The 14,211-nt window shown below is 40.9% G+C and overlaps 1 protein-coding gene across 7 annotated transcripts in view; it reads left to right on the top strand.

The window, feature by feature from the left end:
• The window catches only part of NHSL1 (NHS like 1), a 284,707-nt gene that overhangs the window by 203,941 nt on the left and 66,555 nt on the right, over positions 1–14,211 (top strand). For all 7 annotated transcript variants that reach the window (XM_090040332.1, XM_090040320.1, XM_090040311.1 and 4 more), the window contains exon 2: positions 1,568–1,720. In XM_090040332.1, the coding sequence (XP_089896458.1) occupies positions 1,568–1,720 (153 nt within the window). The remainder of the gene's footprint in view (positions 1–1,567; positions 1,721–14,211) is intronic.

The following is a 14,211-nucleotide window of genomic DNA, read 5'->3' as shown; positions in this document are numbered from 1 at the left end:
GAGACAGCACAGCTGTACGGTCCCTAGACAAAAGCAGGGATGCATAGCATGTGGGCTGAAGGCCAAATGTTGCCTGAGGGATCGTAACATGTGACCCCTAACTGCCCTTTCCTGTTATTACAGGGTGAGGAATAGGGCTGTTCAACTGTAAAAGTTTTTTTTATTATTATTATTGATGGTAAACAAGAGCAACTATTATCTGTGAGGGAAGATAAATTATAAGCAAATATTAGGAATGTTTGCTTTTGCTAATTAGGTAATCAATGTATTACTAGGTCTAATCTGTAAAGAACATTGAACTTTAAGAGTGCCAAATATTTCATTTTAATAGATGTAAATGAAAATGTAGTTGCATGTTAGTGATGGTGTGGTGGGAAGTTTGTCATTGGTGGTGGCGATCACTTGATTCAAAGGTGGCATCTACCATGGCTCATTGATGGATCCTGAGGCAGTCCTTGAGCCACAGGAAGGTTTTGTTACTTATGTTCTGCTGGAAAATGTAAAAACGTGATTCAGTTTGCACTTATGACAGTGTAAAGCCAATGAAGATTAGTGAAGTTGTTTCTGATTTTTACCAGTGTGAGAACAGAAGAGGCCCAGCCATTTTCCACATGTGGACAAGACCTCATGTGGAATACTCTGCATAATTTTGCACAGTGGTAGTGTTGGAGCAATGCTGCAGCTGGTGGTCCAGGAAGTCTGGAAGAGTTGAGGATATTTTTATGGGTAATACCTTTTATGAGACCAACCGCATGGTTGGGAGATGCATTAGATAAGCTTTTGAGCACAAAGTGCTCTCCTGTAGAAGAACTTTGCTTGTCAAAAGCTTGTCTAAAATCTCTCCCGGCCGTGCAATTGGTCCAATAAAAGTGATCAACCCCAAAAATATCTTTGCCACTTATATAATTCGAGTCATTCATGATCAGGGAAGATGAATTCAGGCTGTATCAGAAATTAGCAGGCAACAGGGCAGGGTGGCAAGTTAAAGACTAACTAGTAACTGATAATCAGTTAGTTTCAAAGGTACCATCCTTCCCTGCCTTTTGCCTAAATTCAAACGAATGAGGCTAACTACCTCTCTACTAACAGGAGCAGGGCAGGGCTACTGGGGTGAACAGGAGAATTGAAATCCTGTCTTTATTCAAGGAGGCTGAAAGAGCTTGGCTTATTGTAGCTTAGTAAAACAAAGCCTGAAAGGGGACATGACTGCTGTCTGTGAATAAATCAGTAGAGTAAACACCAGGGAGGGGGAAAAACGTTATTTAAGCCGAAGGGCAGTGTCAGTAGAATAAATGGATATAAATTAATTGTGAATACATTACACTGGAACTTGAGTAAGATTTTAGAGCAGCCTTCTAATTGGAGTAGTGGGCTAAATGCCTTCATTTGTTTTAAGATAGAGCTGAAACAGTTGTTATATAAGGTAGCTTCCTGCAACAGCTGGGAACCAAGAGTTTCTTCCAGTCCCATTTTCCCTTTATCAGTAACCCCTACATTTACTACCCATTTATTAATAGTGCTCATTAGATCTTATCTCATTTTGGCATTATCCTCTGTTTTTGTGCAGCTGTCTCCAACCTAGATGAAGAGAGTAGATGGACAGTCCATTATACTGCCCCATGGCATCAGCAAGAAAATGTGTTCTTGCCATCCTCAAGGCCACCCTGTGTGGAGGATCTCCATCGCCAAGCTAAGTTGAACCTCAAGTCAGTGCTGAGAGGTAAGATCCCACTGATTAAAACTGTTCATAAATTGTCATAGAGAAATCAGTAATGTGCATGCTCATATATCTTCTTTGCCACTAGAGAGAGCCTAGCTTTTCAGTGGAGCTCAGAATCTTTTTGAAGCATATTTTGGGTTTCAGAAGAAAGACATTGTTCTTCTGTTTTACAAAAGGTTGCTCTTAAAGTTGTAAGGACAAAATTCTAGCATGCACAGCTCCATGTTAAAGGCATTTGGAGTTCAATGTGTACACCTAAATGCAGTGTGATTCTAATTTTATAAATTTTGGAGTTGGGATGGATGGGTTCCTGCATTAAAAGGAAAAATGAAAAAAGATTTTTTTCAAGTGCATGCAAAGTATCTCTTCTAAAAACATTAAGTCTGTAAAGCTGGCTTGTTACTGGCTCTTGCACGTCTATAGCCCCGGCTATAGAAAGTGGCATTACGTTTTGTTCATGCAGTCATGTGAATGGAAGGAGCTATGGGAGGCAAGTTCAGGATGTCCATCTGTGAACAGAGGTAAACATTTTAAGACACTGGCCTGCTGCATTGATTTTTAAAACTTATTTGTCCTTTTGATTATTCAGTGAAGAGGAGCGGTCCACAATTTCACCTGCCATTCAGTACCTAAGAATGAGGCCCAGTTAAACACCAGTTATTTTGTTTGTAAGGACAAAATAGACTACAGTTGTTACTTGTCTTTCGAATGCACAGAAATGTTCTTTTTATAGATACAAATGGAAAAATGTTCTGTTGCCACATTTTTATTCTGTGTATTTTTTTTCCCCAGTTCTGCTGTTAATTGACATTCACGCTGTCTCTTAGGTGCCTTTGACTGTAATGGCAGCCAACTTTATTAGATTACAGGGGACCCAGCAGATAGTTGAAATGCTTTTGCACTTATTTCATTTGTATAGTGCTTTGGCTTTGAACTGTTTCCTGTAGGTAGTCTTGTAGTGTGCATACTTGTCAGTTGTTTACAGTAAAAAGGCACTTGTCTGCTACAACCTAAAGAAAACATGGTAGGTACTTAAATGGCAAAACTTAAATCTTAACTACTAGTTATTTACTTTTTCTACCTAGTCTCTATCTTGGGAATCTTAGCAAAGAAAATTATACAGGCAAAATTAATTCCACCTGTTGGTTCTTTTACTTCTTCACTGAAGGTGTATCAGGGATGAATTTCTCTTCTTTCTGTAGTGGATTATATATAAACCATATTAGTATGAAACTGATTGTTTTATTTAATTATTGTTGTTACATTGTTTTATTTAATTATTGTTGTTACCATATATTAGCCTGAAGATATCACGCTAAGTGGTTAACTGATGTCGCTTTCTCTGTAGCTCTTCAATAAAACAAAAGCTTCAGGGCTAGCTGTTAATTAGTCACTGCATGTTGCACTGTATAGAAACTAATCAGTTTATTGCCAAAATTTCTTCTGTTGTACATAAAACAGATTTTATTTCCAGGCTGCCATGGTCTGCTAATGAATAGCAAAATAAATACAATTCTTTAACATTTTAAACACATGAAAACAGAATTACATTGTTTTTAAATTCTCATCGGTGAGATTTCTGGTCCAAGAGATGGTAAATTCTCAAAGCCAATGTTTTAATTTTTTGAGTTTCATGATGAAAGTTAAGATTCCCATAGCAGTAATAAAATGCTCATTGTAGATGGGCTATTTTATGTGGTCATGCCATTACTGTGCAATAATACGGAACATTATGTGTGTTTTGTGCTTGGAAAATGTATCTACTAGCCAAAATCTGAGAAGGATGAAGTCTACTGGTAATGTCCTTGTAAGGTGCGACCTATCTTCTTCCCATATTCAGCATTCAGAGTTGCACAGAGTCCACATCTTTCATATTAAACATTTAAAGGTTGATAAGTTTAGTCCCTGACTTCCTTTTGTTCTACCTGGTGTTCACTGATTTATAGTAGTCTGCTACCTGTCCCCCAGGCAAAGTAATGATTTTGAACTCAGCTTCTGAGCTGCTGCTGTGGGAGCTGCCAGCTCTGCCTGGCTGCCATTTCCTTTGTCTCTGCCACTACCATTGCCAGACCTGGCCCTGCTGCCAGGATATCCTGGCCTGTCTCCCTGCACCCACCACTGGGGGCACCAGACGGAGCAGGTGGGCAAGCAAGGTCTCCATGGAGATCGGGCCAGGACCGCCGTGGCCAGGACACACTTGGCTGGGCAGATGTGAATGGGGCCACGGATGGGCAGGAAGCAGCATCTGGGAGTGGGACAGGTGGCTAGGGGCAGGGGCTGGGATTGTAGGCCAGTGTGGGGCAGGGGCCTGGGACAGAGCCACAATCTGCTTCCCGCACATCCTTGCATGCAGAACTGGCACCCGTCACAGGGACATGAGAAACAACTCATGGCTGTGGCAGGATGATCACTTACAAAGGCTTTGTTTTTCCCTATGGCTGCATTGCTCTGTTTGCTTCAGATTCCAGTTTCTTTAATTTGGATCTCAACTTTTTTCATGTCCTTTCTCATTCTCCACTGCTGACACCACATAGTAATCATCAGCTTCAATAAACACAGGCATGTGGGAATGAGAAGAACTAAAAAGCAAGTTTTATTTGCGGAGCAGTAAGCAAGCTTCCGCTGTTCTTCGGTCTCCCTAACTACATACATAACTCAGGGACCATCACTCAATTCTCAGCCTCAGTAGTCTTCTTCTTAGTTAAGGAGCATCTTTAAATTACAACTTATGTCACTGCATTCCTAGACTGCTCTTCAAAGGTGCCTTCTCAGTTCTCCAGGGAAAAAGAAACAAGAAATACTGTATCTATCTGAATCCAAAATCACCCTGAATCTAAGATGACCCCCCCAATCATTAAATTCTATAACTGCCCCCCTTACAGCTTGGTCCTGCCACCTGTCTCCCCACCCCCTGCCCCGGCAGTGCCTCCTCACGCTACTTGAGCATAGGCCAGAGCTGCTGCCACCGCCACCATTGCTATGAGGCTGGTCTGGGCCCAGAACCAGCCACATGCTCTGTGCCCCATGCTGGAGTGGGGCAGGAGCCCTGCCAGAGCGGGAGCCGATAGGTAAGCACCAGGGAGTAGAGGTGCTGGGGCAGAGCTGCATGGGCAGCACCTGGGGCTCTGTTAACCTTAGGTTCAGGCCAGAGTTGGAGCCAATTATATTTTCCTTTTCCGCTGAAGTCTTTTGGCCCAAGCCTTACTTGGGTTGTGAGATCTGTAAACCTGACCACTCTTATTGGAGGGTATTGATTATTTTGTTGCTTTCATGCCTTGGTGTATGAGAAGCTTAGGTTAAAAACAGCATGCCCCTCCTTCCCCTTCTGCCTTGTAGTTAAATTCATCATGAGGGGCTTTTTTCCCCTTGTTAAATGGAGAACTTTTCATGTTGCAGATACCGATTGCCCTGTTATAATGCAATCTTTCCAAATCAAAGTTCAGATGCACCAAATAGAAGCATGTCTTATGTTTTATGTCCAAGCTTTGTTTGAATTCCAAGATAGGGTTTGGTTTACATGGAAAAACAAATGAATATATCCACACCTCACTACTTACCTTTGCAGGAACATGAACTGCTACGATGCAGAGTTTATCAAGTTAAAGAGGAAATTGTTGTGGGATCCCCTTGATAAAAGATGGGCAGCATTATACTTTTGCCAGTCTTCTGGATGTTGATGTGGCTTAATGGAGACTTTTTTACATCCTTATGTTATTTCATGTTTCCCTACAAGCAGTTACACAGCTGCTACTGCTTATAGTTTTCTGAAAAAGCAGCAGCATAAAATGGATAAAGTTCTCACCTGTTTTATTTTTGCCCATTTTAATCCTTTGCCCATTTGAAAAGATAGGGAGACATCTTGAAAAAGGCAGCTGTGACAAAAGAATAACTTTTATATCTTTACATTTATATTTGTTTAAAGTTATATTTTATTTGTTGTTATAATTTAAAATCTCGAGGAAATAGTCATAAAAAGCAATCGGGTTACTATGGGATCTATAACTTTGACTTTCTAGGTTCTATGACTAAACTTAAATGTTAACCTCGTATAGCACTTTTAAAATGAAGACAGGTAAGTTACAACAACTGCAGCCAAAAATATTAGATGGGGTATCTTAGGAGCTGAACTATTCGCTACGTTTTGATTTAATTATATTTTTCTTTTCCACTGAAGTCTTTTGGCTTAAGCCATGCTTGAGTTGTGAAATCTATAAACCTGACCACCCTGTTTGGAGGGGATTGATTATTTTGTTGCCGTTATTCCCTAGTGCATGCTAAGTAAGTAATAATCAGCCCAGGTTAAAACCAACAAAAGCAGAGAAATTGCCACTAAGTCACCTTGCAAGATAACCAATGTGTAAAATCTTTCAAAATAGTTAAACAAAAACTCTGTTGCTTTGTCAAGGGATATTTACATGGCCATTCTTTCTAGTATTAACCAGGTCAAAACCTGCTGAGCTTGTAAAATTATACAAGGCCCAAACTATTCACAGTGATACAAATTTTAAAAACTCAGCAGGTTTTAGATATTATGGGCCTCGCCAGAAGCCCGTTGAAGTGAACAGGAGGGAAAAAGACTCATTGTATTCAACAGGCGTTGAGAAATGCACAATAAATAATGATAGCAGTTATGCTAATACCTTTTTAAAGACCAGTCATTCACTTAAATTTGTTGCCTAACTTATATAATAAAGGTTGAGACTGGTATTCTCATTGCAATGCTTTTATTTTAGACCAAACACTTTTTTTCTCTTAGTTGTGAATATTTGGTTCAACCAAGATCTTAGAACATGCAATAAAGCAGATGAAGGAGACATATTGGACATTTCCATCCAAGACACCTGTTTCTTTATCCTTTATCAAAGCTCATTTAAATATCCATTTCTTGAGAGCTTATCTTAGCAAGGATCTTATTCACATTCTCATAGGTTTGCTAAATTCCTCAATGTAAAGGATGCAGAAGAGAATAAAATGATGTTAAAGATCTGTGGGTCATAGGGAAAATTAATGTGAATTTTTCCTGTGTGAGTCTAGAGGAAATTAATGGGCCATGAAAAGGAAAAAATGGAGACTGAAGGAAATCTGGATACCAAATACAGTCTAACCAGCTGCCCCATATGGGCGTGTACAGATCTTTGGAGAGGTTGCGGGGAGTTTAAATCTATTTTAAGGCTGGCCAATCTAAGCTAAGTCAGGATGGAGGGGTATGGAGGAGTTCAGGGAGACAAGCAGGCTCCAGGATTGGTGGGGGCCAGGTGAGGTCCACAGGCAGGATTGGGGGCATTGGAGTGGTGGGGGGGATAGGTAAGGTCTTCTGGGAGGGGGGTTGGGAGGCTCCCCCCTCACCCCTTGGGGCTAGAGGTTATTTTTAGCACCCACAGATGAGCAACTCCCCTCCCCCCATCTCGTCCCTCCCCTCACAGCAACTTACTTCCTCAGTTTCTGGCACCAGTGAATGCTGGTAAAACTGGCACTGGAAGTGGCTTGTGGGATGGGGTTTTGAGGGGGTGGGAAGGGTGTCTGGTCCATAGGGGGGGCAGGGTGGGATGGTCTAGAAGTGGGGGGAGGGACTGAGGGGCTAAAAATAGCCCAGTGCCAGAGAGGGGGTAGGAAAAGCGCAGCCCTAGGGCTGCAGCCAGTGGTTGGACTTTCCCAGCCCTGATGCTGTGCTGGGAACTGTATGGAAGTTTAGAACAGTTAGATCAGTCCAAAATTGGCCAACCCACTCTAGGTTAGACTCCCTCAGAGGTACAGTTAACTTAAATCAGGTCAGCCATTTTTAGACCAATCTAACTGCTCTGAAATTCTGTACACTTAGATTGATGTAACTAGGGATCCAAGTACAACATCATTACCTGAGCAAACTAAGATTGAAAGGCCATTTTTTAATACAATCTAACCTTCCCCTAACCCAGGGATGGCCAAATATAGCCTGCAGGCCAGATCTGGCCCACCAAGGGATTTTGTCTCACCAGCATGTCCCACGGTATATGTGGCCAGTCTCACCATCCCTGGATGCACAGCAAGGCTGGGGCAGTGTGGTGGCCAGCTCTACTTTCTGGCAGCTCCGGTGGTGGCTCCTCCTTCTGGCACCATGCTGTCATTGCCCAGTGATCCCAATCCCAGCCCCGACCCACCTGCCCATGGCCCCTTCCCATCCACTGGGCACAGCCACTTAGGAATGTTTTGGTGAGCTGTTGCTGGTGGGTGGATGCTGACCCAGCCTGCAACAGTTTACCAGGACTCCCAAAGTGGCTCTCTGGCCCAAGTAATTGCCCACTCCTACTCTAAACTCCCCAAACATCTGTATGCATCCTATATCTCACTGTAATGCCAAATGGCTGCTTAGCTTATTTGCTGCCATGTCAGTTGGGTTGCTCAGGTAACTAAGGGTTGTTAGCACTTTCCAGAATCAAAAATATGTTCCTGTGACTAGCTTACCACAACCAGGGTAAGATGTGGAGGAAGAAAGAAGAGAAGGGTGCATAATTCTTTTTTTACACTGGGAGGTTATCTCCTCCTAGTTCCAGCTGTGAATGGCTAGGCTGCTTGCATTCATATATTTGCTGAGAATACTCCCTGGAAGTGAAACAACCAGTCTTCAAGATAGCCAGGACTTAAAAATTATAGGTGGTAGGCAACACTCAGAACTTTGCAGACATCAGCTTAGTGTACTTTACAGGAAGTAATGGAGGTAATGTTTTATTATATGCGAAGACTCCTTTTAAATTAACCACACATTCTAGTACCATTTCCAAATACCTTATACCTATATATAATAGAAAATAAAAGAAGTAGAGGGTTCACTAAACCAACTTCTTTTTTATTTATGCACATCTGCAGGGCCTTCACATAGTACTGGGGTTTTTTTCCATTTTTCATTTTCATTCAGTTGTGTTGATTCAAGTGATTTGCCTGTACTGTCCAACTCCAGGCTCCAGGCACCAGGGTCTGTGATGATTCATTAATTATCTCATCTTATAGGGAACTGGGTTTGCTGGCTGTGGCTTCTGTTTATCTCTGCTTGCCAAGTTCAAGAAATGTATTTAAGTAGCAATGATTGAAAAACTTGATTTATATTCCAGAACACATCTGGAATAAAGCACTGTAAAAGAAAACCCATTTAAAATGGCAGTTATTTGTAAAGCCTTTATTATCTCATCTTAGAAGCAGGTATGTGCCCACCCTTTATTTTTGCCATGTCTCTGCTTGATCAGTATGCAGATGAGCAATATTGGGGTCAGTCCCACTAGTGGATAATCCTGCTGAGAAGATTATGGTCTTAAAAGTAATCTTGTGTTTCACTGAAGAGCTGCAAAGTAAGGGGGAACCACTTTAATATTAACAACAGGTCTACTCCAGGTTTACAGAGATGTCAAGATACAAGCTTCCCACATATTAATGGATAACTTAAAGAAATAAAAGACCATTAAGGGCTAGGAGTAGACCATATGTTCCAGCAAAGCCTTGTAATTACAAAACCAGAAAATAAAAGGCAACTTATTTCTCATTATTTTGTTTTAATAGTCAAGTTAGTGCCATTGGCTCTGCCTATGTATTGCATCCTTTTTACTCTGTTTACATTAATTCACAGTACATCTGTTGTTCCATATTCCAACTGCCCTTTCTTACAAGGGATTAAAAACATATTCAAAGAAAATTAGACCAAACTTCACTAAGAATCTACACTTCACATATTGAATAGTGCTTTCGTGCTGAGAAATGAGTGCTGCTGGGTCCTATTCAGAATGGAAATCTATAGATTTATTTAAGTACTATACCACTGGGTATGGAAATATATTGATTGCTTATGTTTAGACTGATCACATGTTCACAAACATGATACAATGAAAACACCTTTTTACAATTGAGTAGTTGACATATTTTAAGTTCTGTCAAAGAATCCCTAAAGAAAAGATTTTTTTAAATCAGTTTAATAAACATTTTGTACCTGCTTTACAGTCTGAATCAAAACCAGTTATAGGATCCCTCTAAACAGTATTCTCAGGCTTATTGAACCTTACTACTTTTGAAGTGTGTGATTGTTCCCAGTGGCATTAATGTTAGCTTTTACAAAGTTTCAATAAAACTTCTTCATAGCTGAATTGATGCTGAGTTCTATGTACAGGGTTTATGAAAGATTGGATAGCTTCTGGTTTGTCTTAAGTGGGATATTTTGCAGAAAATCCTAACTAACATATTGTAAAAGTCTGATGCAACTAGGATTTGTTTTAATGTATACTAGCTCATTTAGTTGGAGCCTAATGAAGAATCATAGTAGATAATACAGCCTAGCACACCTTTAAATGTTTGCATTGACTAAATATTTAGAGGAATGGTAATGGTTCAAGTAATAGAGCATTTTTAGCTCACACTTTTACATTCATAAAATCATGGGGCTAGAAGGAGCCTTATGAAGTCATCTAGTCTTACTCTCTTACAGCTAAAATACTTCTACTTCAACCAAAGAGAAATATAATATCATCCCTGGTGTAAGCATGGGAAGCTTAGTTGGCATCAGCGTAGCTGCCCAGGCTGCCTAAGCATACCATTGCAACAGCTATATCAGTATGTTGCTCAGCATCACCAGTGGAACTGAGGGGTAATCCCATGTATGGACAACCTGTGTATACACATACCTGAATACAGATCTGAATCCTTAGTGGGCAGCTGTCTAGATGACTACAAATACAACTATCACAGTGGCATGCCTTTGTCAGACATGGCAGAGATTAATGAATGTATGACTATAGGTGCTTGTCTGTAAGTTTATATCTAGTAAATTAAAATGCTTTAGGTGATTATAGACAATCATTTCAAAGTCCAGCTTGCTGGCCTGCACCAGCTTTAAAACCCTATCTAAAATTTGTTAGGTTAGGTTTTAATACATGTGAACGGTTTGTTTAACCTTGGCAACCTTAGACTCTGGATTAAGGCATGTTGGAGAGAGAGGTAGAGAAATTTGGATGAGGAAGATAGGTCCAGAGGAAGCCTCCTGGGCCGTCAAACACAGTACTCTGCAATTGCAACCTATCATTTGTACAGAAGCATCCTACAAGATGCTCCAGTCTCCATTCTGATGCCCTCAACACACCAAAACTATAAAGCATCTTATTAAAAAGCCCTACAGTATGCCACAATAAAGATCAGAAGAGGCGAGGGCACTGCCAATGCATTCTCACTGCAGTGGCAGGGAACATTAGATTAACTTCTGCTCAGATGATTTGAGGATGAAGAGCATACCTTGTATAACAGAAGAAGGCAAAAAAGCCCACAATCTTTGTCAGTCTGACCTGGGCAAAAAAAATCCTTTTTGACTCTAAATCTGGTGATTGATTGGTCTCCAAACATGTGAATAAGACCCTCCATCCAGGAACTTTGAGAGGTTTCTAAATACCTCCAGGATCACCAATGTACCAGAGTCATGCTCTCATCCCTAGCTGTAGCTAATGTCCAATGCTTCAAAGGAAGGCTGAGGTACAGCATACCCCCAGAAGCCAAAAAAAGCATTCATGAACTATTTTTTTTCCCTGGCCCTATATGCAACCAGGAAAGCCTTCAGGTATGGATTTTCTGGGTACCTCTCATATGGAGACAGTTGGGGTTTTTTTTTCAACCCCATTGTAGGATCAGTGGATCCTTGAATCTACTTATTATGCAAATTGATTATCGCTCCCATAACATCCCTGTGCCATTATACTGTCTTTTCTGGAAACTTGTGGAATTTCACTGTGAAGATATTTAGGCTTCTTGCTCCACTGTTCCTTTTGAAAGAACAAAGCTTCACTTCTTTGATGGTTAGAAACCCTTTACTAATTTCCAGTCTAAATTTGTTCACAACCCTTTTCTAGCTAATTGTTCTTGTGCTGTAATTGTTCTCTAATTTAAATAGCTCGTCTACATCCCTGATATTTACCCTTGTCAATATATTTATTAAAAATAATCTCAACCTTAATTTTGTGAAGCTAAACAAGCCATGCCCTCTTAATCTCCCCTCCTAAATAAGCTCTTTATTCCTATAACACATCCCAGGGTCTACTCCAACACATGTTGGAGTGAACAAAGTGACTCTCTGTTCCAGGAATTCTTGGCCTCAGGAAACACGAAATATGGGGAAAGCTCTCTTGAACTCACTACAAGAATCCAGAAGACAAAGATAGACCAAAGCGATGGAATCATTGGACTTCACACACTCCAGCCATAAAGCTTAGAGTCTCCTAAGACACCTAGGAGCGGCACAACCACCAAAAAAAGAACATGGTCAATATATCTGCTATATATGCCATCACCTCAAAAATGCTGCTGGGTGGAAAAGACCTTTACAGGTCACCAGACTAGACGGCAAGTATAAGGACTCAAGCAATGACTATGCAACAAAAACAGCCCTGTCATCTCCCTTCACTGAAGAAGAGGTCATTGAAGCACTAAGAGCTACCAGATCAGGGAAAGCTGCAGGATTAGATGGGATCTACCCTGAGTTCTTGAATGTACATTGGCCAGACTCTTCTGCAACGTAATGACCACAAGGAAAATACCCAAGATATGGCGACAAGTGAAGGAGATTGCTTTTCCAAAATGCAGAAAATCAACTGTGGACCCAGAAAGCTTGTGCTCTATATCTCTGCTTTGTACAACATATAAACGTCTCAAAAAAATGCTACTGGTTCGCATGTCTTCCATCTTCAAGAAGGTTATACCAGTTGAACAGGCTGGCTATGTGAGCTGCCAGCCTGTAACCTGCACTTCCGTGGGATTTTCTGGGACTAACTTGTGACCCTTCCAAAATTCCTGGGACTCGCTTTTGGGTCATGACCCACCAGTTGAGAAACGCTGATCTAAACAATGCCCATGCCAACCAGAAACTCACCATCACTTTCTGTGGAGAAGAGGTTAAGCATGAGCAGTGCCCAAAATACCTTGGTGTAACTCTTGATCAGAGCCTCACCTTTCATGTACAGCTGTGGAATACTAAAAAAATGAAAGCACAAATTCACCTTGTGCATAAACTGGCCAGAACAACATGAGGAGCAAATGCAACCACACTTTGAACAGCCACTCTAGCACTTATTTTCTCTGCAGCAGAATATTGCTCCTCAATCTGAAACAGAAGTGTGCACACAAAGATTGTTGATACTCAGTTAAATGCAGCTATGTGGATTATTACAGGAACAACAAAAAGTACACCATTGCCATGACTTCCAGTCCTAGTAAACATTCCTCTCCTGCAGCTCCACTGAGATGCCACATGCATGAGGGAATACCATAAGGCAATTGGCAACCCAAACTTTCCAGTCAACAAGGGCATCGCCATGTCACCACCAGATAGGCTCAAATCTAGAAAACCCTTCTGGAAATACCCCAAGAAGCTCTATAATGACAACAAGAGCACCGAAGAACAATGGAGAGAAGCCTGGGCAAATACCCACCTGCTGAGAAATACATCATCAGTGACCCTGCAGTCCCCCAGCCAGAATTTGACCTACTGAGAAAGATCTGGTTCTCCCTGAATCGCATCCAGACACTTCATGGAAAATGTGGACATCTACTCCATAAACGGAAAATCAGAGTCCAGGTTGTGATGGTGGTACAATTTTTCAGATGGTCCACCATGTTGTGAATGATTGCTCAATTAGATTATTTAATGTCGATCTAAAATCAGTCCATGCAGCTGAAGCAGTCTAAATGGTTATCAAATGTAGATATCAGTCTATGAATGTTGTAATCCTAAAATGCCATACGAAAGAGGGAAATTCCTTCTTTGTATCTTTTTTCCAATTTAAATGCATCTTTTTGAATACCTGACAAAAGCTGTATACAATATTTTAAATTCAGTTTTTCTAATTAATTGCACAACAGTAGCGATGTTTCCTTGTCTCTACTAAAACTAATCATACAATGCACCCTTTTTTGTGGCCATGTTCCCCTGGTGGCTCCTTTGATCAACCAGTGTATCTTGGTTCCTCTCTTCCTCCATTTCCTCTGTCTTACTAGTCTCTATCTTAGAGCATACAATTTTTAAACATTAGCCCATAACTTTGCAATTTATACTATTAAACTTCATGTTGTACCCATGATGGCCCTGCAAATATTTGAGAGAAGGAATTTTCAGGTGACACCTTTTATTGGACCAACTTTATAGTCTGGACCAATCCTAAACAAGCTTTCAGGGGCATGGTGCCCTTCCTTGGGTCTGCTCTATTTCTGTTGTTCCACTCCACATGATTAGCACATTCTTCCTCTATAATGATCTGAACCTCCCTCCAGTTTGGTGCGAAGTACAGTTTTCCTAAGTCGCCATTTGATCCTTTCGTAATGGAACTTTTCAACCAAACAGATTTGGTTGGGTTTTTTTTTCCCCCCAATGTGATTGCATTTCATTTCCCTGCCATGTATCATTTTATTCAGTGATGTCAAATGTATGGATGGTGGGCCAGATGTGGCCTGCAGAGTTGCCCCATCTGGCCCAACAGGCTACTAACAGGCTGGCAGAA

Source organism: Crocodylus siamensis, chromosome 1, assembly GCF_052110815.1.
Source record: "Crocodylus siamensis isolate JL-2025a chromosome 1, ASM5211081v1, whole genome shotgun sequence".
NCBI classification, from domain to species: Eukaryota; Metazoa; Chordata; order Crocodylia; family Crocodylidae; genus Crocodylus; species Crocodylus siamensis.
This window is presented reverse-complemented; position numbering and strand designations above follow the sequence as displayed.